At 45.9% G+C, this 25,716-nt stretch overlaps 2 protein-coding genes and 1 long non-coding RNA gene across 4 annotated transcripts; 1 reads left to right on the forward strand and 2 right to left on the reverse strand.

The window, feature by feature from the left end:
• Window positions 1-14,276, reverse strand: cenpm (centromere protein M). Of its 2 annotated transcripts, none has more exon segments than NM_001146616.2 (6): window positions 1-883; window positions 2,038-2,129; window positions 12,751-12,830; window positions 12,941-13,039; window positions 13,267-13,346; window positions 14,061-14,240. In NM_001146616.2, coding segments are annotated over 6 exon segments (558 nt in total). In that variant the 5' UTR covers window positions 14,118-14,240; the 3' UTR covers window positions 1-733.
• Window positions 14,277-14,753: 477 nt separating this feature from the next.
• LOC106564536 (putative RNA-binding protein Luc7-like 1) lies at window positions 14,754-20,300 on the reverse strand. Its single transcript, XM_014130667.3, has 9 exons — window positions 19,735-20,300; window positions 19,155-19,249; window positions 18,395-18,493; window positions 18,059-18,169; window positions 17,667-17,810; window positions 17,138-17,314; window positions 16,781-16,974; window positions 16,492-16,674; window positions 14,754-16,029 (listed from the first exon to the last, which is right to left on the reverse strand). The coding sequence occupies exons 1-9, from the start codon at window positions 19,793-19,795 to the stop codon at window positions 15,723-15,725; spliced, it is 1,371 nt and encodes a 456-aa protein (XP_013986142.1). The 5' UTR covers window positions 19,796-20,300; the 3' UTR covers window positions 14,754-15,722.
• Window positions 20,301-20,751: 451 nt separating this feature from the next.
• On the forward strand, window positions 20,752-22,275 carry LOC145862324 (uncharacterized). Its single transcript, XR_014381674.1, has 3 exons — window positions 20,752-20,934; window positions 21,549-21,692; window positions 22,003-22,275. It is a non-coding gene; the product is annotated as an uncharacterized LOC145862324 (long non-coding RNA).
• Window positions 22,276-25,716: the final 3,441 nt, after the last annotated feature.

Below are 25,716 nucleotides of genomic sequence, written 5' to 3' on the forward strand. Positions count from 1 at the left end.
GAATTGCAGAATTTTTTAATACAAAATGGATGACGTTGTACACAATTTTCAGGAACCCGTTTTGCCTCGTGAGCACGTTCAAAACTATTGGCTGAAATTTTACAAAACCTTTATAAAGCATCTTTAAGATTGTATCAACTAGATAAGCCGTTTATTTCTCACATAGGTCAAAGAAACACTACATAATGAAAGATAAGGGGATATCAATTGCATGGTTCAATATCGTCACTATGTTGGGCGTAACCCAGAAAACCACGTCCTTTCTATCATCCTGTTTCTATAGCAACCAGAAAGCAATTTGGAGGCATTGAACCAATGGCTTTCGTCAGGCAGCAGGCACTCCACCTAATGTCAGTATATTGACACAGCAACAAGTGGCATTCTAAAAAGTAAGTTTAGTGTGTAACCTCAATTATATTTACAAAGATACCAGACAATTTCTTTACAAATGAGATCAAAGCAGAATTTTTTGTAAATTGTTAAAGGTTTACAATGTGAACAAAACCAAAAATGTATTTTTAAAAAAAGGTACTAAGTGCATGGTAAACATACTGTATATATATATATTAAAAAAAAAATACAATATGACATGCAGTCCACTCTATATAAACCTGTTACATTTATTCGGTTTTAGAGACCGCGATAGCTATTGAGCACAAGTAACCGTCCATGTAACTACCTGGTCAACCAGACTTGGCTCGTCCAGGTGATGTTCTGGGTTAAAGGTCAAAGATCACTCAAAGTTCTGCTGGTCAATGTCAGAGGGCACAGTGCAGCGGGTCAAGGTGGACAGGTAGAGACCAGTTGCCATAGGGACAAGACCGGCCGCTACCTTGAGAATGGCCAGTAATCGGTGTGCTGCCGTGGTCACCCCCTCTGTTGTCTGAGTGGAGAAAGAAAGGAAGATGGAGGAAATAAATAATGGGAAAAAACTAAGTTTCATGAAATAACAGAATGACACACTTATAAAAGATAATGAGTTTGTATTACCTGTCAGTCTATTCATAACACAAGCTTCATGAAATAAACAAACAATAAACTCACAGCACTATCAACAAGGCAGGTCCTACAGGCTCTAGTTTTGTCACATCTGGACTACTGTTCAGTCGCGTGCCACCAAGAAGGACATAGGGAAAATTGCAATTGGCTCAGAACAGGGCAGCACGGCTGGCCCTTGGATGGCTCAAAGTAGAGGAGAGATTGACTTCATCACTACTTGTATTTGTGAGAGGTATTGACATGTTGAAAGCACTGAGCTGTCTGTTTAAACGATTAGCACACAGCTCAGACAACCATTCATACCCCACAAGACATGGTCTCTTCACAGTCCAAGTCCAGAACAGACTATGGGAGTCGCACAGTACTACATAGAGCCATGACTACATGGAAATCTATTCCACATCAGGTAACTGATACAAGCAGTATAATCAGATTATAATTTTTTTAAACATAAAAATACACCTTATGGAACAGCGGGGACTGTGAAGCAACACAACACATAGGCACAGACATGCATGCATACACACGATAACATACGCACATGTACACATAGATTTTGTGTTGTAGATATGTGGTAGTGGAGTATGGGCCTGAGGGCACACAGTGTATTGTGAATTCTCTTATAAATGTATTGTAATGTATGTATTTGGGGCTTCCGAGTGGCGCAGCAGTCTAAGGCACTGCATTTCAGTGCTAGAGGTACCACTACAGACCCTGGTTCGATTCCAGGCTGTATCACAACCTGACGTGATTGGGAGACCCTAAGGGCGGCACACAATTGGCCCAGTGTCGTCCGGGTTTGGCCGGGGTAGGCCGTCATTGTAAATAAGAATTTGTTCTTAACTGACTTGCCTAGTTAAATAAAGGTTAAATACAAATAAATCATGTTTTTAAAATTGTATAACTGCCTTAATTTTGCCAGACCACAGGAAGAGTAGCTTCTGCCCTGGTAGCAGCTAATGGCGATGCATAATAAATACAAATAGTGTTTTGCCTGTCAATCATGTCTATGCATTAACTTATACAGTTGACTCATACCTGATCCTCTGCACACAGTAAGGGGCAGTGGAGGGATGCAGCCAGCTTCCTCACAGAGACCAGCCGCTCAGGGGGCACTGACACATTACGAGCTGGAGGAGGAGACACAGACACACCACAAACACACAGATGATAGAAATCTTTCAACATAATGATGATAGAATGTGATCAGTGAGGGCCTCCCGAGTGGCGCAGTGGTCTAAGGCACAGCATCACAGTGCTAGCTGTGCCACTAGAGATCCTGGATCGAGTCCAGGCTCTGTCGGGACTGGGAGACCCATGGGGCAGCACACAATTGGCCCAGCGTCGTCCGGGTTAGGGGAGTGTTTTGCCGGCAGGGATGTTCTTGTCCCATCGCGCTCTAGCAACTCCTGTGGCGGGCCAGGCGCAATGCATGCTGACACGGTCGCCAGGTGTACAGTATTGCGTTTCACTATATTGGATCACTCCAATATATTGGTGTCACTCTCATCCCAGGTGAGGATTTAGAGATTTACTTCTGTGTACACCTGTGTCACAGCTGGGGTCCGCCCCTATATACAGTGGGGAGAACAAGTATTTGATACACTGCCGATTTTGCAGGTTTTCCTACTTGTTCTCCCCACTGTATAGACCCCTTGGTCACGCTCACGTTCTCTTTCATTTTATCGGCGGACGTCTGTATGTTTTGAGGTACAAACTTTCTGAAGTTCGCTTGGTAAGTCACTGGTAAGTGTAATATCTTGCGTGGCAGTATACTCACTGGCTGTTTGCAGCCTGGAACAGTTGGCCACATGGAAGCCCCTCTTCAGTGCTCCACTCGCTGTGCGTGGTTGATCTGCATCTTCCGCCCCTGGTTTGTCATGCTTGCGTTTCATTAGCATTACACTACGACTCCTTGCGCATTAATATATTGGTGGCTCTTGCTGCCACAAACTGTAATTTACCTTACACAACTTGCCGACTGGCTTGTTCCGTGTGTGTGTTGTGAATTGCCCTAAGGGCTAGGGGGCAGTATTTGGATGAATGAGGTGCCCAAAGTACTCATGCCCAGAAGCTATGATATGCATATAATGTAGATTAGAAAACACTACAGTTTCCAAAACTGTTAAAATAACGTCTGTGAGTATAACACAACTCATATGGCAAGCAAAAACCTGAGGAAAATCCAACCAGGAAGTGGGAGATTTTGAGGGTTGTAGTTTAAGTGATTGCCTTTCTAATATGCTGTGTCTGTGGGGTCAAATTGCACTTCCTAATGCTTCCAGCAGATGTCAAGTCTTTAGAAATTGTTTCAGGCTTGTAATTTGACAGGGAATCGAATAAGAGCTCTCAAAACAACAGGCTTCCCGAAAGACATTAGTGCGCGGTCACGTGAAACACGGCGTTCTTTCTTTTTCTTCTGTATTCAATACGCTATTGTCCGGTTGGAATATTATTGAAGATTTATGACAAAAATATCCTAAATGTTGATTATGGACATCGTTTGACATGTTTCTACGAACTGTAAGGGAACTTTGACTTTTCGTCTAGCCTTTGCGCCCGCGCATTTTGATTAGTGAGCTAAACTGAAGTAAACATGCGAACAAAACGGAGGTATTTGGACATAAATATGGACTTTATCGAACAAAACAAACATTTCTTGTGGAACTGGGAGTCTTTCGAGTGCATTCCGCCGAAGATCAGTAAAGATTTATAACGCTGTTTCTGACTTTTGTTGACTCCACAACTTGGCTAGTAACTGTATAGCTTGCTTTGATGGCTGAGCGCTGTACTCAGAATACTGAACAATGTGCTTGCGCCGTAAAGCTGTTTTGAAATCTGACAAAGCGGTTGCATTAAGGAGAAGTTTATCTTTAATCCAATGTAAAACACTTGTATCTTTAATCAAAGTTTATGATGTATATTTCTGTAAATTGATGTGCTCATTCACCGGAAGTTTTGGAGGCAAAACATTTCTGAACATTACGCGCCAATGTAAAATGGGGTTTTTGGATATAAATATGAACTTTATCGAACAAAACATACATGTATTGTGTAACATTGAGTCCTGGGAGTGTCATCTGAAGAAGATCGTCAAAGGTTAGTGATTAATTATAGCTGTATTTCTGGTTTTTGTGACGCCTCTCCTTGCTTGGAAAATGGCTGTGTGGTTTTTCTTGTCTAGGCGCTGTCCTAACAATGGTATGCTTTCGCTGTAAAGCCTTTTTGAAATCAGACACTGTGGTTGGATTAACGAAAAGTTTCTTTAAAATGGTGTATAATACATGTATGTTTTGAGAAATTTGAATTATGAGATTTATGTTGTTTTGAATTTGGCGTCCTGCTATTTCACTGGCTGTTGGCAAACGGGGTTCCGCTAGCGGAACGTCTTTCCGCAACAGGTTAACATGCTGCTGGTTCTCTTTTAATTATCCTGCATTTTCTTTCCCCTGCAGAGCGTAAGAGTATCGTAGTGGGCTTTCCACCTCGTTGAGACATTAACTTTAGAGTTCCTTAACGGGTGTTACTCCATATGGTTTTGTTTTTACTGCTTGGATATGAAACCGGTAGGTAATATTGGCATAAATAAATCAAATCCATTACCTGGTTGCTGTTTTTTTGTCTGCCTGTTTTTCCCCAACAGGGGTCTACCCAGTGTTTGCAGCAGTACTGGGTAATTTATCCCTCACCGGGTTCCTATTCCTCCAAGCGTGTCACGACATAGCTCTCCCAGGGCGTCGGACCCCTGCTCCGTGGCCTTGTTGGCTTGGCTGAGCTTAGGGCTTCCCTTCGTGACAGGAGTGATGTGGCATCCCTCCTGGGCATCCACATACCTCGTATGCACTGCCTGGGTTTGAGCCACGCAGAGAGAGGGCGATGGAACACCCTGCTGGATGCCTGTTTTGTGTGGGTCGGCCAGGCTCGGGCTGGGGACGAGCTCCCTCCCGCAGGAGTGGTGCAGCAGCAAGCTGTTAGTCCCTCTACTGGGCCCAGTACCCTTCCCAGGAAGCGAGGCCAGAGCCACCGCAGGCAGAGCCCATCTGCTGCCAGTCCTGGACGGGGGCATGAGGCAACAACAGCTGTTCCCTGTTCCCCTTGCAGGAGAGTTCTCCGAGGGCGGGACCCCCACCCCCCCAGAGTATTTGATGCGGACTTGAAAGCCACATATGGGTCCCTCTTCTCTCTTGGCTGCCTTACCAACGCAGCCATGCTGCTGCAGGCCTACCTGCAGTAGGGCACATAGGAGCTCCTCCGGGAAGTGATGGAGGTGTCTTGTCTGCTTTCCCTGCTCCAGAAGGTGGGGTCCCTCTCCTGCCCCATCGCCTTGTGCTAAGGGACGACAACGGGAGCAACACAGCGTGCGAAAGTGGGAGGAGGGTGTGGAGTCCCCCTGGGTGTTGTCCATAACGCTCAAGGGGTACCGACTCCAATTCCGGTGCCGGACCCCGTCCTTTAGGTGCCTTTCGTGTCACCACGGTGGCCAACCCCCTGAAGAAAACCATCCTCACTCCTCGACAAGAGTGCCATCTGCAGGATCGAGACATCAGAACGGCTAGGTGGGTTCTACTCCGCTTATTTTGTGGTCTCAAAAAGAGAATAAGGGTTTTGATCGATTCTGGACTTCCGCAAACTCAATTGGTACTTGAAGGTACTGAGGTTCCACATGCTGTCCCCAGCCGTGTGTTGCAGCCCGTGCCCAGGGACCAGTGGTTTGTGACGCTGGACCTTGGGGATGCTTCATGTTCCTGTTGACCCAGCTCATTGGCAGTACCTCCGATTCACTTTCAAAAGGTACGGCTTACAAATTCATGGTTCTTCACTTCGGCCTCTCCTTGGCACCCCGCACTTTCACAAAGTGCATGGACGCTGTCCACGTCCCGAGGATGGTTGATCCTCAATTACCTGGACAATTGGCTGATTTGTGCACCGACCAGGACCCAGGTCCTGTCAGACAGAGACATACTCCTGATCCACATCGGCAGGCTGGGCATTACAGTAAACGACAAGAGTCATCTGACACCCACCCAAAGGGTGGCCTTCATTGGCATGGAACTGGACTCAGTACTCATGAGAGCACACCTGCCCACCAGAAGGGTTCAGGCGATCTTATCGACCACTTTCGGCAGGGGCGGGTGGTATCTGCCCTGACAACGCCTGTTGGGCTTGCTGATGGCGGCCTCGTTGATGATTCCTCCAGCCTCTTCAACGGTGGTTCAACTCCCACCGGCTGCAACCGAAGCGCCACCGTCACCGCCAGCTGCGAGTGACCGCACACGGCCTCAGGGCATTGTTGAGGTGGCGCTGTCGCTCCTTTCTCTCAGGTGGGGTGGAGATGCTGAGGATGTACCGCCGGGAGCTGGTCAGCACAGACGCCTCCCAGATCGGCTCGGGGGGTGTGTGTGACCAAGGGCAGGTTGGCCAGCGGCTGTTGGCTACCCCCTTGGAGCAGCAGGCACATCAATACACTAGAACGCTGAGCTGTACTGCTGGCCCTGCGGTCTTTCCTTACACATCTGAAAGGAAGATATGTCCTGGTGAGAACAGACAACACCACAGTGGTGGCTTACATCAACCATCAGGGTGGACTGAGGTCACACTGCCTCAATCTTATAGCACAGGAGCTCCTCTGGGCTCAGGTACATCAAGCGTCTATGCGCAGCGCACGTATCTGACATCCTGAGTGTGACAGCGGATATGCTCTCAAGGGAGGGCCCGCCACCTTGGGACTGGAGCCTACATCCCCAGGTGGTGCAGCACCTGTGGGACAAGTTCAGGAGGGTGCAAGGGGACCTGTTTGCCTCCCTGGACAATGCACACTGCCCCCTGTGGTACTCCATGTTGGAGCCACCAGGGCCTCTGGGCTTGGATGCTCTGGCTCACGATTGGCCAGGACTGGAGCTTTACGTATTGCCACCTTTCCCCTGATCCAGGCTGTGCTGGACAGGACCAGGATGGAAGAGCATCGTCTGCTTCTGGTGGTCCCATACTGGCCCAGATGACCCTGGTTCAGCCTTCTCCTGTCCCTGTTGTCTGAGACAACTTGGCAATTCCCCTGAGACCAGACCTGCTGTCTCAGGCCGGAGAACTCTGTGGCATCCGAGGCCGCACCGCTTCAGTCTGTGGGATGGGCCGTTGAACGGTACCAATGGTCCATCTTAGGACTACAGGAGTGTGTAATGAACACCATGCAGAGCACAAGGGTGCCGGCTACAACCGCGGCATACCAGTTGTGCCAGCGGTTGTTCTGCTCTTTGTACACTGGTATTGAGGTTGTGTCCGAGTCATGTTGGGTGCAGTATGTCCTCCAATACCTGTAGTCTCGCTTGGATGAGGGCTTGGCAGCCTCAACGCAGAGGGTAATTGGCCGCAATATCTGCCTGCCATGTGGGGTGGATGGACAGGCCAGTGGGACGCCATCCCTTGGTCTCCAGGTTTATGAAGGGGGTTCGTCGCCTGCGTCCAGTTAGGACCCGCTCAATGGCAAATTGAGATCTCGATTTGGTCTTGGCAGCTTTGGCAAAGCCACCTTCGAACCATTCGAGTCTGCCTCCCTGAAACACCTCTCTATGAAGGTGGTTTTCTTGGTAGCGATTACTTCCATGAAGAGGGTGGGTGAGCTCCATGCTCTTTTGTTAAGTTCTGAGTGCTAAAGGATGGACACCAGGGGAGGAGTATATCTCTCCGCCCCAACTCTTCATTCCTCCCGAAGGTTGTCAGACAGGCATGTGAACATCCCTTTTATCCTGTCTGCTTATGACCTCCCGGCAGTGGCGGGGGAGTCTGGGCCTCCCTCCGGCATGCTATGCCCTGTGAGTGCACTGGCTGCCTATGTGGAGCGGACACGGTCAGTGAGAACAACAGACCAGCTCTTTGTCTGTTATGGTGAGAGAGTCCTGGGGGCAGGGGCTATCAAAGCAGAGGCTCTCTCACTGGATCGTGGACACGATTACGACAGCATACCGCCTGGCTGGCATGCCAGTGCTGGGATCTGTGGTGGCACACTCAACACGAGGTGTGGCTGCATCCTGGGCTCTACTGATAGGAGTGCCCCTCACTGAGAACTGTGCTGTGGCCAGCTGGGCTTCCTCTTGCACCTTTGATAGGAACTATCAGGTAAATGTGGCACCTCCCTCTGCGGTGGGTTCAACGGTCCTGGGCGTCGCCTCCCCTTCCGGGGACTGTGTCGGGAACCCCTTCCACAGTGACGGTCCCTGCGTCTTGTTCCCGCACTGGGACTTGGCCGCTGGCTGGCCAGGTCCCTCTAGCACCAACTAATCTGGTACAGGTATACCAATATATTGGAGTGATCCAATATAGTGATTCATAACGAAGGTTACATATGTAACCACGATTATGTGAGCTATACGGATCACTCCAATCCTCTACGGTGCTAGAGACACTAAAGTCCATGGAGAATAAGAGCACCTCCTCCCAGCTGCCCACTGCACTGAGAGCTAGGAAACACTGTCACCACTGATAAATCCACGATAATCGAGAATTTCAATTAGCATCTCTCTACGGCTGCCCATGCATTACACCTGGCTACCCCAACTCCGGCCAACAGTTCTGCACCCCCCGCAGTTCTGCACCCCCCCACTTCTCCTTCACCCAAATACAGACAGCTGATGTTCTGAAAGAGCTGCAAAATCTAGATCCCTACAAATCAGCTGGGTTAAACAATCTGGACCCTGTCTTTCTAAAATTATCTGCCGCAATTGTTGCAACCCCTATTACTAGTCTGTTCAACCTCTCTTTCGCATCGCCTGAGATTCCTAAAGATTGGAAAGCGGCCGCGGTCATCCCCCTCTTCAAAGGGGAAGACACTAGACCCAAACTGTTACAGACCTATATCCATCCTGCCCTGCCTTTCTAAGGTCTTCGAAAGCCAAGTGAACAAACAGATCACCGACCATTTCGAATCCCACCGTACCTTCTCCGCTATGCAATCTGGTTTCCGAGCTGGTCACGGGTGCACCTCAGCCACGCTCAAGGTCCTAAACGATGTCATAACCGTCATCAATAAAAGACAGTACTGTGCAGCCGTCTTCATCGACCTGGCCAAGGCTTTCGACTCTGTCAATCACCGTATTCTTATCGGCAGACTCAACAGCCTTGCTTTCTCTAATGACTGCCTCGTCTGGTTCACCAACTACTTCTCAGAGTTCAGTGTGTCAAACCGGAGGGACCCTCTGGCAGTCTCTATGGGGGTGTCACAGGGTTCAATTCTCAGGCGGACTATTTTCTCCGTATATATCAATTATGTCGCTCTTGCTGCGGGTGATTCTTTGATCCACCTCTACGCAGACGACACCATTCTGTATACTTCTGGCCCTTCTTTGGACACTGTTAACAAACCTCCAAAACGAGCTTCAACACCATACAACACTCCTTCCGTGGCCTCCAACTGCTCTTAAAAGCTCGTAAAACAAAACACATGCTCTTCAATCGATCGCTGCCCAGACCCGCCCCCCTGACTAGCATCACTACTCTGGACAGCTCTGACTTAGAATATGTGGACAACTACAAATACCTAGGTGCCTGGTTAGACTGTAAACTTTCCTTCCAGACTCACATTAAGCATCTAGAATCGGCTTCCTATTTCACAACAAAGCATCCTTCACTCATGCTGCCAAACATACCCTTGTAAAACTGACTATCCTACCGATCCTTGACTTCGGAGATGTCATTTACAAAATAGCCCCCAACACTCTACTCAGCAAATTGGATGCAGTCTATCACAGTGCCATCCGTTGTGTCACCAAAACCCCATATACTATCCAGCACTGCGACCTGTATGCTCTCGTTGGCTAGTCCTTGCTACACATTCATCGCCAAACCCACTGACTCCAAGTCATCTATAAGTCTTTGCTAGGTTAAGCTCTGCCTTATCTCAGCTCACTGGTCACCATAGCAACACCCACCCGTAGCACGCGCTCCAGCAGGTATATTTCACTGGTCATCCCCAAAGCCAACACCTCCTTTGGCCACCTTTCCTTCCAGGTCTCTGCTACCAATGACTGGAACAAATAGCAAAAATCACTGAAGTTGGAGACTTATATTTCCCTCACTACTTTAAGCGTCAGCTGTCAGAGCAGCTTACCGATCACTGCAGCTGTACACAGCCCATCTGTAAATAGCCCATCCAACTACCTACCTCATCCCCATATATGTTGTTTTTTTTCTGCTCTTTTGCACACCAGTATTTCTACTTGCACATCCTCATCTGCACATATCTTACTCCAGTGTAAATTGATCAATTGTAATTACTTCGCCACTATTGGCCTATTTATTGCCTTACCTCCTTACTTCATTTGCACACACTGTATACATAACAGGGCCCCCGGGCAGCCGAGCGGAAATGGAGGAAAACTCGCCTCCCTGCGGACCTGGCATCCTTTCACTCCCTCCTCTCCACATTTTCCTCTTCATTTTCCGGCCGCCCAACAACCTGCCCGCTTGACCCTATCCCCTCCTCTCTTCTCCAGACCATTTCCGGAGACCTTCTCCCTTACCTCACCTCGCTCATCAACTCATCCTTGACCGCTGGCTACGTTCCTTCCGTCTTCAAGAGAGCGAGAGTTGCACCCCTTCTGAAAAAACCTACACTCGATCCCTCCGATGTCAACAACTACAGACCAGTATCCCTTCTTTCTTTTCTCTCCAAAACTCTTGAACGTGCCGTCCTTGGCCAGCTCTCCTGCTATCTCTCTCAGAATGACCTTCTTGATCCAAATCAGTCAGGTTTCAAGACTGGGCATTCAACTGAGACTGCTCTTCTCTGTGTCACGGAGGCTCTCCGCACTGCTAAAGCTAACTCTCTCTCCTCTGCTCTCATCCTCCTAGACCTATCTGCTGCCTTTGATACTGTGAACCATCAGATCCTCCTCTCCACCCTCTCCGAGTTGGGCATCTCCGGCGCGGCCCACGCTTGGATTGTGTCCTACCTGACAGGTCGCTCCTACCAGGTGGCGTGGCGAGAATCTGTCTCCGCACCACGTGCTCTCACCACTGGTGTCCCCCAGGGCTCTGTTCTAGGCCCTCTCCTATTCTCGCTATACACCAAGTCACTTGGCTCTGTCATATCCTCACATGGTCTCTCCTATCATTGCTATGCAGACGACACACAATTAATCTTCTCCTTTCCCCCTTCTGATAACCAGGTGGCGAATCGCATCTCTGCATGTCTGGCAGACATATCAGTGTGGATGACAGATCACTACCTCAAGCTGAACCTCGGCAAGACGGAGCTGCTCTTCCTCCCGGGGAAGGACTGCCCGTTCCATGATCTTGCCATCACGGTTGACAACTCCCTTGTGTCCTCCTCCCAGAGTGCTAAGAACTTTGGAGTGACCCTGGACAACACCCTGTCGTTCTCCACTAACATCAAGGCGGTGACCCGATCCTGTAGGTTCATGCTCTACAACATTCGCAGAGTACGACACTGCCTCACACAGGAAGCGGCGCAGGTCCTAATCCAGGCACTTGTCATCTCCCGTCTGGATTACTGCAACTCGCTGTTGGCTGGGCTCCCTGCCTGTGCCATTAAACCCCTACAACTCATCCAGAACGCCGCAGCCCGTCTGGTGTTCAACCTTCCCAAGTTCTCTCACGTCACCCCGCTCCTCCGCTCTCTCCACTGGCTTCCAGTTGAAGCTCGCATCCGCTACAAGACCATAGTGCTTGCCTACGGAGCTGTGAGGGGAACGGCACCTCCGTACCTTCAGGCTCTGATCAGGCCCTACACCCAAACAAGGGCACTGCGTTCATCCACCTCTGGCCTGCTCGCCTCCCTACCTCTGAGGAAGCACAGTTCCCGCTCAGCCCAGTCAAAACTGTTCGCTGCTCTGGCACCCCAATGGTGGAACAAGCTCCCTCACGACGCCAGGACAGCGGAGTCAATCACCACCTTCCGGAGACACCTGAAACCCCACCTCTTTAAGGAACACCTAGGATAGGATAAAGTCATCCTTCTAACCCCCCCCTAAAAGATTTAGATGCACTATTGTAAAGTGGTTGTTCCACTGGATATCATAAGGTGAATGCACCAATTTGTAAGTCGCTCTGGATAAGAGCGTCTGCTAAATGACTTAAATGTAAATGTACAGAGGTTTCTTTTATGTCATTGACTGTACGTTTGTTTATTCCATGTGTAACTCTGTGTTTTTGTTGCACTGCTTTGCTTCATCTTGGCCAGGTCGCAGTTGTAAATGAGAACTTCTTCTCAACTGGCCTACCTGGTTAAATAAAGGTGAACTTAAAAAAATAAGAATAAATAGAGGCACCTCAAAAATGATGTGGAGAACGTGTGTCGCAGCCATGGGGTCTATATATAGGGGCGGACCCCAGCTGTGACACAGGTGTACACGGGAGTAAATCTGTAAATCCTCACCTCGGATGTATCCCTCCGCCGCGGAGTGATACCAATATATTGGAGTGATTCATATTGCTCACATAACCGAGGTTACATACGTAACCTTCGTTTCCTCAGACACATGGGTGCGGCTGGCTTTCGGGTTAAGCGGGCATTGTGTCAAGAAGCAGTCTGGCTTGGCTGGGTTGTATTTCGGGGGACTCCGTACAGGAGTTGAGCGATGAGACAAGACTAACTACCAATTGGATACCATGAAATTGGGGAGAAAACGGGATAAAAGTATAAATAAATTAAAAAAAAAATATATATATATATATTATAATAATTGTGATGAAAGATGGATAAAGGAGAAGGATAGACAGGCGAGTTCATTTCCTTACCATTGGTAACCAGGAAGCAGACTTTGCCCTGGAAGTAACCTGGGTCTAAATACTTGAGGGAGGTCTCTGCTGACTGGAAGCTGAGGAGAGAGAAAAGCAGTAGCATTACCACTGGAAGAAGAGGCCAGTAAAGCCACACAATAGGTCCATCTCCCTATGGATGGTTCTTATTGTCTGTATGTGAATGTACCTGAGCTCTGAGGTTAGGTGAATGATGAAAACCACCAGATCTATCCGCGGCCGAGACTCCTCGTTTTCCACGGGTAGCGGGAGGCTTCTGGCCAACCTTCTGGTACAGAAAGAAGAAGACAAGACTGTTAGAAGGGTTGTGACTAGATGGTATACAGCTACTTTCGTCAAATTACTTTTCGTAGCAGGTTAGGAGAGCATTTTAGCTAACCCCAATCCTTTTTTTAACCTAACATGCTACGAAAAGTCACTTCCGTCCGTAGCTGTATACCATCTAGTCAAAACCCCTACCTAGCTCGCTAGTTGAGAACTCAATTCAGTACTTACACGTTGACGTTGACAGTCTTCTCTTGAAGAACAACAGTGTCAGCTAACTTCTGCTGAAATTGCTCTTCGTTCTCCACCAGCTAAAATAATAAACACATTCATTGAGTAACAACGGGTGAGTTAGCGGTGTTGTGTCAGCTAGCTACAAAAATCTCTGAAACTGGAAACACTTATCTCCCTCACTAGCTTTAAGCATCAGCTATCAGAGCTGCTCACAGATCACTGCACCTGTACATAGCCCATCTATAATTTAGCCCAAACTACTAGCCCTACTGTATGTATTTATTTTATTTATTATTTTGCTCCTTTGCACCATATTATTTATATTTTAACTTTGAACTTTCTTCAAAATATAAATCTTCCTTTCCAGTGTTTTACTTGCTATACTTTATTTACTTTGCCACCATGGCCTTTTTTGCCTTTACCTCCCTTATCTCACATCATTTGCTCACATTGTATATAGTCTTATTTTTGTCTACTGTATCATTGATTGTATGTTGTTTTACTCCATGTGTAACTCTGTGTTTTTGTATGTTGTCGAACTGCTTTGCTTTATCTTGGCCAGGTCGCAATTGTAAATGAGAACTTGTTCTCAACTTGCCTACCTGGTTAAATAAAGGTGAAATAAAATAAAAATAACTAAACATAGATACAAATATTAACTTCTGTGTACGTAAATGTAGCAATAATCTGGATAGCAGTAATGTCACAATTGGTTTAGAGTGATAAGAATCTTTGGTAATTAGTTATGTTTGCTAGCTACCTAGGCCAACGTTACTTACAGGACCACTTACCATAATGTTGGCCGTGTTTAGTCCAGGAAGTTTACTAAATGGTTTGAGTAAAGACATTTTACTTCCAAAAAGTCAAATTGTGTTATAAAGCGTTCAACAATCCTGTCGCTAAATAGCTACAATTCATAGACAACTCCAATGTTATGGTGGAATAAAATAATTTCCATCCATGACTTTTGTGGCGCGTAATTTCAAACTTCCGTTAAACGTCATGACGTCTCCTTCTTCTGCTGCCATTTTCTTAAGGAGCACGACTGCCATCTACTGTCTAAAAAGTGTAACTACACAAATGTAATCCTGCTGCTACCTCCACTTTGCACAATAACTTGGATATTTCTTTGATAAACAGTAAATTAAAGCTAGAAACCATAGTTGCTACATCTATTTTTGAACTTATAAATGAAGATATACCCATTGATTCTTGACTGTAATGTATAAACGCCTCATGAGCGAGTATAAGCTTGTTATACTCCAATGTTAATAAACTAAATGTTAACTGTTTTGAGGTTATATATTGTTAACATAATTGTTTATATCATGGATGGTCAGTCCTGGCATCCATAGCTGACTATTAATTTGAAGGTTACAGTTCTCCAGGCCCATCCCTCAGCTTTTTACCAAAACGCAGGCGGGGTGTCTGCTTTGTTGTTTCAACTAAGGATTCCAACATTAAGAATGGACAGGAAACATGAGTCACAATGGAAGCAGGACTTTTATTAACTTTGTAGTAGATGGCACAGCAAGGTAGAGCCCCCAAAACATCCACCTTGACAGCAAAAAGACTGTGTGTGTGTGTGTGTGTGTGTGTGTCTGTTCATGGGTTTCTGCCGAAATGTATGCATCTATTCATGGTTTTCTGCAGAATACCAATAAAGTTACAGTATGTAAAATGCTTGTGTACGTTGCCAACTATATTGAATTCTACATGTCCATATTAGTGTGAAGAGTCTTAAACATACTTGAGAGTACCACTTATCTTTCAAAGGATGTGGTTGTTCATCACTGTTTGTGTATAAATCTAAGTTGTACACACTATACGCGCTCCCCCATATGAAACCGATCTTTGGATCCATGTTGGAACCCAGGAAATGACGACCGCATCAACATTGTCAATCATAATGATGATTAAAAAAAAACAGAACAGCATTTCTAAAATAAAACGTTTAAATGGGTAGAACTTCCATCTCCCTCTACTAACCCTGTCCCAATATCCAATTATTACATGAAATAAAGTGTTGCTCCGAGTCCAACTTCCTACCTTTCGTTCAAGGTCTTTCCCATTCATCCCAATCGAAAGCTCCACCAACTATCTTTGCATGCTCCCATCCTGATTTCCTTGCCCCAATGTTTCCTCTCCGCCCAATTTATATGTCCCACTTCAACATGAATGAACACACATACTCACCACCCTCCTGGACCCTTCCAGCCAGTCCCAATTCACTCCCTCCCACCTAGCCATAAACGTTTGATGATTGCGGATCTGAAAGGTCTAGATAGGTATAAGCAGTGTAGCTTCCACCATATTGCTTCCATCTTATATATCTGCAAACATCTAAGGGTTATGGTTCAGGTGAAGGGGTAAGGAGCCCATTAGAATGGGCTGTTGCTCCATCTTTCTAAAAAAACCCTGCTCTAACATGACCTCGGATGTCCCCCTCTGTATCATATCTCCCCCGACTCCCTCTCCCCATCTGAGCTGGAACGTCTATCCCTCTCTAGCGACAGAGATCTCTCTCTTTCTCTCCCCCTGGCCATCATCTCTGGAGAGGTGGACCTCTCCCGGTCTTCCCTCGTCATGGGCTCGGGTCTGTCGTCTTGCTCCCGGGAGCGGGGTGGTCCCTCTCCTCCACTCTCCCTCCATCTCTCCTGGGAAGGGGAGCGCCCTGAGGGTGAACGCCCAGACGGAGAGCGCTGAGATGGTGAGCGGGGTTCTCTGTCTCGGGTGTGTGAGGATCTGTCCCTGGAAGACCTGGGTAGAAGAAAACAGATAAGGAATTGGTAAAAGATCAAGCACCCGATGATAGACAAACAAAATTAAACCCAGACAAACTGTTTGGAAAGAGCTGGTTCATATTCATTAGGGCACAGTATAGCAAAACATTTTACAATATAAAAACTGGCAAAACCTGGTAAAATAAAAAGGTAGTTGTACCTCCCTGTTTTAATCTAGTTGCTGCCTGATTTTAGTGACATAAGGGCTATGTGGGTCGTGTTCATTAGGGCACAAGGTACATAGAAAAACATTTTGCAACGGAAAAAGAAAACATCCAAGTTTTGTTGTTCAGGCAACCTGGTAAAATAAAAAAGGTAGTAGTACCTCCTGATTTCATTCAGTTGTCTTCTAGTTGGTGCTTGATTTTAGTGACATAAGGGCTATCTGCCATTTTCTAAGTATCACATCATGGTTCCTGTCTGTCTGTTCGGGCCTCACCTCTTCCTCTTGCTCCTGTGAGAGTGGGAGCGCGAGCGATGCCCGTCCTTGTGTCTATGCTTACGTTCCCTGTCCCGCTCTCCTCCTCCCTCCTCCCGGGGACGAGAGGAGCGGTGTCGTCTCGAGCGATGGGAGGATGAGCTGCCTCCCTCCCTGTATCGTTCACCGCTTCTTGATCTTGTCCTGTGAAAAAATACATCAAAGAGGATTGTTAAAATACAAGAGAACGAGCATTTTGAAGCATTTGTTTGACGTCTGAACTGATGGGAACAAGTCAGATTTAGCTCACCTCCGGCGATCTCTCTCCCCCCTCTCTCTTTCTCTCTCCCTCTCCCTCTCCCGTACACGTTCAGTTTCACGCTCCCTCTCCTTTTCCCTCTCTTGTTCTCGCTCCAGCTCCCACTCCTTTGCTCTCTCTTCCTCCTTTTCACGCTCCTCCCTTCTTCTCATTCGCATTCCTTCTTGCTTCTCCACAACGGCTTTCTGTAGCAGGAAAAAAACAAACCATGTAACGAAGTACACAAATCTATCGCAACAACTGTGCTCAGACAGCTCAGGTTTTACACTTCCTCAAAAGCAAGGTAAACATCTACATAACTAGTGATATCCTACTAGGTTCTGACTACTGATATATGGTGTGTCTCACCCGTAGCCTTTCCAGCTTCTCCCGGATCTCAATGAATCCCAGATGCAGTTTGCCTCCGAAGTGGTCAGCTAGGCGGCGGTCGTTGTCATGGAGACCTAGGTAGGCGGAGCACACCTCGCACACCCGGAGCTTCTGCTGCTGGAAGCTGGACGCCGGCATCGAGTTCCTGTATACGTCCTAGGAGAAAGCAACAGTAAACCAGACTGACGTTAGAACTAGGACACTGCAAAGTTCTTAGTGCGTATGCTGCGGTGTTGAAGACTAACGTTAATTAGGACATAGTACACAAATGCCTGACCCACTTTCAAATGACTGATCGACTGACCTTTGGGATTTATTTTGAGTGCACATGTGAAATTCCTTTTATACCTGGCTGTTAAACATGTAAGAGGCCTTGCTGAAACAGGTTTGTATATACATACAAATACACTTTTTTTTAAAACAAGTTCATCTTTATTTAATCACAGTACAATTCCTTGCTCCTACGATTGGTTGTGACCACAACCATCCTTGACCCCTGCCAACTGACCTCTGCCTCCTTCTTCATTGCGCGAGTCTTCTCCACCTTCTCCAGGACCTCCTGTGCCTCTTCCACATTCCCCTCGCCCCCGAGCTGCTCCGCCCGGGCCAGCAGCTTACCGATCTCCTCGTTCAGCTCGTGGACCCGCTCAGCCTGTTGATACCAGGGAGAAAGGGTTAGAATTATGACACAGTGACAACCAGAGCAACAAAGTGACATAATCTCATTTTAATTACAGTTTCTTATACATGGTTGAAATGTCATTTTCTGAAATTAATCAGATCCATTCATCTAGAACAACAACACATACCATGGAATTGGATTCCAACTACACAGTGTCAATTCACCTAATGAGCATGTGGGGAACTATCTAAGTAAGACAAACAACAGGGGTCGGTCACCTTGGCGGCAACCTCAGCGCTGATCTCATCCTGCGTCTCAGCTAGTCTCTTTTTTGCTAGCTCAGTCCTGCGGTCACAGTCAGCGATGAACGACTGAAGGTGCTCAGCTGCCTGCGGTGACAGGGGATGACGAGGAGAGTTTAAAGTCGCCAGATCAGAGAGAAAACATCAATAGATAAATAGATACCACATGGAGACAAAACAGGAAAAAAAGAGGGAGAGAAAGAGACAATCCATTGATCAACAGATCACATGGAGTTTGCATGCAGAGGAAATGTGTGTGTGTATGTGTGGTAAACATGTATACTAGGTACGTGACAGTCCAACGTGACTCACGTCAAGCTCAAAGAAGTACTCCTGTTGCTTGGAGGCGATCTCGAAGTCAGCCCTGAGGGCCAGGTCGTGGACCTTCACACACTCTCCCAGGTCCATTCTCTATACAACGACAAGAAACATCCATTAAATCATTCACTCAAAGCTGTACCTACAAGTCCTGTACTCAGGAGTGCAACTGACATTGTGTTCTATAAACACTACTGCACACAACCATTGTGACAAAGACGGTGTTTCCCAAACTAGGGGTCGCTTAATTTAAAAATGGGGTCACGAGAGAACTCCGAAATACAATAAATTAATTGTGCTTGGTTCATAGAACCTGGGTTAGATCAGTAAACTTGTAATAAACAGAGCGGTTTCTGTTTACTTCCTACAAAATGTGAATCTATCTTTAGAACTGTTTAAGCTACAAAATATTATGATCCCATCACTGAAAGATAAGACTCTCAAGAACACGTACGCTTCTTCTGTTTCCCTCTACAATGGCAGGACACATTAGAACAGAGTGGACAAGACCAGGCACTAAATCAATGAAGATGTTTTTTTCTACACAGAAGATCATACAAAATGATTGCCTGATGATCTTCTGAACGCCCCAATATTTCAAACCATACTTTCTTCAGATTGAAATACTGTCAAAAGTACTGATTTGTAATAGACTGTCTTAGCCACAATGATTTACAAATATATATATCAAAATATGGTCGCAGGCCAAAAAAGTTTGGGATCCCCTGGATTAAGTAATATGTCATATACTCACAGTGCCGGAGAGAATGTCGTGAGGACAGGAGTCCAGCAAATGACTCTTGCAGACCCGCTCATCTGTAAATTTGATTCTCTGGCGCATGGTGTCCCCTACACGAAAATAAATCAGACAAGGGGAGAGAGTTAGTGAGGTGAGCAATGTCATGTCAATCACAAGAGGCAATAGCTGTGTGCATACCAGACACCACCTTCCTATTATCCAAAATTGTGATTACGGTGGGTGCGGATGCCCATGTGGATCATTCATTCCTGAAACCAAAACTAGATTAGCTTGCTAAAGAATAAACTAGCTATCTGTCCAACGCTAGCTGCAGCCAGTCAGTAGCATCTCGTGGGCCAACAATATCCCCGCTAGCAAACGTCAACAATGTGACAAGGTCTGAAACGGAATGTTCCTTGTGTTTACTTTACCGTGAACACAACAAGTAGTTAGCCGTCGTTAGCATTCAGCCATTGGTCCCCAGGCTAAGGTAGCTTAGCTAGCTAACGTCAGCTAGCATGATAACAACTAGTTAAAAACATTTCCTCTGAAACATCGAGCGACAGTGAAACAATGTAGCTTGTCGTTTACTCACCATCTCTACTTGTGCCCATCAACTGGTCCAACATCGCTCGCATTTGCGCTTGAGCCGACATGTTTCTTGTTAATGTCACCGACACTACACGCCGATGGTGTCTGCTGCATGCAGCCTCGACCACAGGCCTCTGACGGCTCGTGGACGTCGAACAACTTTTCTCAGAGAGAACCTCAAGTTCTCGTGACGAATAGTTTGAAACAAACTAGCTCGCTAAAACCTTTTCTTGAGTACTTCTACCACCTTAACGTTTATAATTATCAAGTTTGTAATACCAATTTACAATGTAAATATTAGGTAGCTAAGCCTATTCCGAAATGTTTCCCGTCCCCGTTCGTCTCTCAACTCGAAGTATGGCGAGGTGACAGTATGCTGAGTGGCGGGTAGTGTAATTTCAAATTCGGATTATTGAGGTAAACCCGAAGGTTTTTAGGCAGTTGTGAGACCAACCACAGTCCCTTGTTAGACCGTAGATATCATAGACATATTCTAACGTATATATTAATTCGGTGTCCTTTATTTTTCGACTTCCTCCTCTTTCCGAGCGCGCTCTGCCTCGAAGGAAATGCTGGTTGGCTGAACGACACAAAATGCTGCAGTCCTCGCGCGCTGGTAGGCTGAATGGCACATAACGTCATTTTGATCGCTCTGTCGTCAGATATTATACGCGTTTGTATATTTTTTTTTAAGAAAAAAGCGCTATAATAAATCTTAGTCAATGTTAGCGCAAGTACAACTGAGTACAAGTACAAGCGCAATGAAATTGTAGCATAGATGGCGTATGAATGCACATAGGCCTAAACTGGATTATATGGGCAAAGACAGTGTGTGAGAAGCACATAACACAAAAAGTCTGGAATTATCTATTCTATATATGACTGTTCATACATTGTGCATTACATGTATTTATTAATGTCTTGTTGTTTGATCTTTGCTGACGTCATAAAATGCATTTGGCATTCGGCCAACACCACGGATAGACATACGCCCTGAACCCATCCATAAACATTGCTGTCCCGCCCACCCCAAACTGGAAAAATGGCGACAGCTGTCCTGTGGCTCTCACGGAACCTCGTATCGAGGAATACGGGGGTAGTAAGCCGTAACATCGTCTTGAAACCGTCTAACACAACGAGACTGAACCAATGTCGAAATGCGGTATCAACAGCAAATGGCGGTGTTCAACCAAAGCCGGATAAAGTGAGTTTTCATGCATTGTCAAGTCGGTTAGTAAGCAGGCTGGGTAACATTACACATAATGTGGGAGGTTCCTGACTCTTGGAGCAGATTGACAGCAGTCTTTGCCAGTCACATTTTAAGGAATTTGGAGAGACGACTGCGGGAGCCAATGAACTTGTGAATGTTTGATACGGAAGTAATGTGTCATTATTTTAGCCACTTTTCGTCGAAAAATTATACTATAAAGCTAATATGTGAATGTTTTATGTAATAAGGTATTGGCTTACACAGAATATACCAGTGTAACATATTAACACAACTATAAATACCATGGGGTATTGGAGTGTCCATTTTTAGGTCAAAGTCCATATCAATTGAATTAGCCTGTTGTGGGAAATAAAACATTTCAGATCCATAATTTATTGTATTATGAGTATGGCACCCTGAGCATCTGTATTTATTATGTGAATCAAGGGAATTATTGCGGATTTATGCATTCTGAAAAATCCCATGTTATCTTATATGAGGCTTTGAACCATATACTGTGTTGCTTGATGTGGTCATGTTTCTGTATGATATTAGCGGTTTTAGATTGTAGATATTCAGAATTTCTTTCTTTCGCCCCTATCACCCAGATATCCTTCGGCCTTATCCGCATGACCGCTGTAGTGATTCCCTTCCTGTACGTGGGAACTCTGATCAGCAAGAACTTTGCGGCTCTACTTGAGGAGCATGACATCTTCGTCCCTGAGGATGATGACGATGACGACTGAACCTAGGTCAGTTATGAGAAGAGATGTATTGATACAGCTTTTGATGTATAAAAGGCTAATATCATTACTAGTCCCAGGGTGACACACAGGCTACCCTAAAATAAAACATATCTTTAATATACTACTGTCCCTAACAGTAGTTTAGAGTGCATGCGTGCAACATCTTATTTACATAATGGTATGTACCTAATCCAAACAGTAATGTTGGAACTTGTTGAAATGGTACCAATGATTATCTAAAAGAGAATGAAGAGAAATAATACAACTGTGAGAATTAATGACCATTGACATTGCTTGCATTTTCATTCCTTCCCAGGGTGCTTTGCAATAATGATGGCATGCCAATATGAGGGAGAGAGAGATGCCCCCCTACAGGAGAAGATTGCCCTCATCATGATCCACCTCTCCATTGCCTTTTCTCTCTCCTCCCTTTTAGTCCCACTTTCACCTCCTTGCCACAGATTACTACATATTATTTGATATCATTGTGAGGTCACAGCACAGTAAGACTTCACTCTTGCATGTGTCTTATTAATTACTCAATAAAGAGTACGTGTGTAAAAAAATAATAATAAATAACAACACATTTGTTGGGGTATGTTCTTTGGTGTTATTTCGTGGTTGTCCCTGTCATTCTATAAAACATGCATTCTTTGGTCTTATAACTCCAACCACAGCCTAGCCTGGAATCCAGATTGATGTGCTCTATTTCACCACGGTTTCACTTTGCTATATGTTGAAACTGAGCATATCAGTTTGGAGAATTCCAGGCTAACCACAGTATGGCTTCTTGGCTCTTCACAACTATCTATCCACCAACTCTATTTATTCCCCCTTCCTGTAGTGCTGTGTTCGCCAGTCTCGGGTGTCTCTTCCCCCTTCCTGCAGCGCTGCGTTGGCCAGTCTCAGGTGTCTCGTCTCCCCTCCTGCAGTGCTGCGTTAGCCAGTCTGAGGTGCTCCCTGAGGTCCCTGATCTCCAGCTCACTGCGACCCTTCATCCCGATCAGCTCCACGTACACCTCCTTGTAGCGGTCACACAAACTCTGCTTCTCCTAGGGGGGGGTCATAGACCAACACGGAGGAGACCAGTAGAGTGACATTTCTTATCCATATTCTGTTTTGTGTGTGTAAACACGTATGGTGGTTGAATGGTTGGTCTGGAGTGGAACAGTAGAAACGGCATATGCAAGTACCTTAGGACAAGATGATGAGGGAAATTTGACTAAAGATTAGTATTTGTGTTTATGGTGTGCTATCAGGATTTTGTAAGGGTTGATCATGTCGATACAGGATATACCAGTAGTACCTTAGTTAGAGACTGCACTTCATTCCTTAGACAGCCAATCTCTTTTTGTAGGTACTCGGCCTCAATCTCCTTTGCTCGTAGCAGCATCTGGGGGGAAACACAGATACATCAGTTTAGTATTTTTGGTCATTTTAGTGATGCAATACTCATCAATATGAAGATTATTCCACAATTCTTTCACCAGTATTGTGTCAATGAACGAATAGTGCACTGATGTCACTGATGACCAGGACTAGTTGTTCTACATGGTTATTTTTAGGACCCCAGCAGCATGTCATTGAGGTGAGTTTTTCACGATTTGAATGAATCTGGTCCAGCCAATAGATGGCAGCATCTGGAGGACAACATTACAACATGACCAATCACCAATGGCCGACACTAATCTACACACCAATCAATAGAGCAACTCCGATGTAAGCCTTGCTTCCAATCAGACCTAAATACTAATACAAGAATTTCCATTACAATTCAATACACTTCAAAACAAGTATTCAGATCATCTTGATTTGAAAAAAACAAGCAGTTGAGTATTGAAATGTGTTTGGAAATACACTTGGAAAGTGTTTGAAAATACTTAAATACACTCCAATGCATAATGCATTTAACCCAGGTATTTGAAATATGTATTTGAAAATACTTTCAAATACAATTGGGTCGATTATTTGGTTTTTACAAATAACCATTCAAATACTCAAATAGAAATACTTGTTTTAGGCTGTGAATTTGAAAATAGTCAAATACACAGAAGGCATTTAAATAACAAATGGTCAAATACAACATGTACTTGAATCCGGTTCTGCTTCCAATACAACTAATCAGAATGTCAAACTTTATTCTTACTTCCAATTGCGAGGGACTGCGCTCACAGCTGCCAGGGGAGACGTTTCCTGACCTCTGACCTGTGATGAAGTGGCGCATGTGGCTGATCTCCTCAGTCAGACGAGCCTGCAGTTCCTGAGACAAACATGAAGAAGAAATAAAAATACTTATTACTATTGCACTGTGTGACAGTATGGTACATTGCTTAAATTGTTAATTAGATAATTAATTAGATAATTCATTTGTTGTTAATTAGTCTCTCATGACAAACTCTGCTCGCTCTCACTCTTTCTTTCTCTCTCTCTCTGCTCTTTCTTTCTGCTCTTTCTCTCTGCTCTCTCTCCCCCTCTCTCCTTCTTCTTTCTCTCTCTGCTCTTTCTTTCTCCCTCTCTCCTTCTCTCTCTGCTCTCTCTCTTTCTGTCTCTCTCTGCTCTTTCTCTCTGCTCACTCTCCCTCCTTCTCTCTGCTCTCTGACCTCTGACCTGGTTCTCTCTGCGGAGCTGTTCCATCTCTCTGTCCTTCCAGCTCAGCTCTGTTTCTCTGTCTCCTCCGCTCTGCTCGGCCCGGTTCAGCTCCAGGCACTTCTTGGAATATCTCTCTGACAGAACGTCCAACTCACTGTGGAGGGCATCAGCCTGGGGCCTGTAGAGAACCAAGAACACATGTTTAACACACATGCATGTGGGCATGCCCGCACAGATGCATGAATGCACAACCACACTGATACACAAGAACAGGGTGGATAGTTATCCCATTAGAGAAAACGTTCTCTTCCACATTCTTTTGGTGCCTTTCACTTTGATGTCTTAAAGAGAATGGATCTCACGTCTGTCCTCTGTACATAGTATCCATATGGCCACCCCCTTCAGTCATCCTTCTGGCTTTCTCCACCTCCCTCTCCAGCTCCTCCCTGTGAGCCTCCTTCAGGGCCTCAACTGCTATTGAGCACAGAAGTGGCATAACATGACAAGGAAAAGAGAAAACATTGAAATGAAAAGGGGAAGGACAGGACACAGGTGGGTAGGTAATCTGTTCCACAACAAAAGTTGCTTTGTGACATCATCCCCAGAATTATTCACATAACACCCTACATAATATTACACACTATTCCCAACAGGTCTCTCCTTCTCACCTTGTGCCGTGGCCTGGCTCTCCTCCTGCAGCAGTCTCTCTCTCTGTCTCTGCAGCTCTCGGACCTCCCTGGCGTGGCTCTCCTGGAGCTCCATCAGGGCCCTGCGGTGGGCCGCTTCCATACTCTCCAGACGCTGGCCGCAGGGGGCCCAGGGGCCACACAGACTGTCCACCTCCATCCCCATCTCCACACGCTCCTTACGCAGACACTCCACCTGCTGCCTGAGTGATAGCGCCTGAGAGAGAGGGAGAGGAGGGGGTCAAGAGGGGAATAGAGAGGGGAGGAAGAAAGAGAGAGCGGGAAGAGGAAAGGGAAGAGGGTTGAGAGAGATGGAGAGAGAAAATAGTGGGAAGGAGGGGGGAAGAAAGTGGGAGAGAGGAGAGAGAGAGAACGAGAGGGAGATAGAGAGAGCGAGAGCGAGAGAAAAAGAGAGAGAAAGAGAATGAGATAGAGAGAGAGAGGACATGTGAGAAGGGTGAGGAAAGATTCCCTAAATTATTCATTATGTATATTAAAAACATCCTCTCTGTTTCCACAATACCTTTACAAGACAGTTCTAAATGTTCTGATTGTTAAATGTTAAACACTCAAATGAACAAATAACTGTTTTGCATTTAGGATTTTGAGTGGAAAATAATTCTCACGCTACCTCCCTCTGTAGGGCCGTTGCACTGGTCGTCTGAATCGTCTGATTAGGAATCGTCTGATTGGTCTGATTAGTCTGTGCACCAATCAGAGACAACGCGCTCATCTCCCCGAATGTTAGACTCTCG

Source organism: Salmo salar, chromosome 02 (genome assembly GCF_965601325.2).
Source record: "Salmo salar chromosome 02, fSalSal1, whole genome shotgun sequence".
In the NCBI taxonomy this organism is placed as follows: Eukaryota; Metazoa; Chordata; class Actinopteri; order Salmoniformes; family Salmonidae; genus Salmo; species Salmo salar.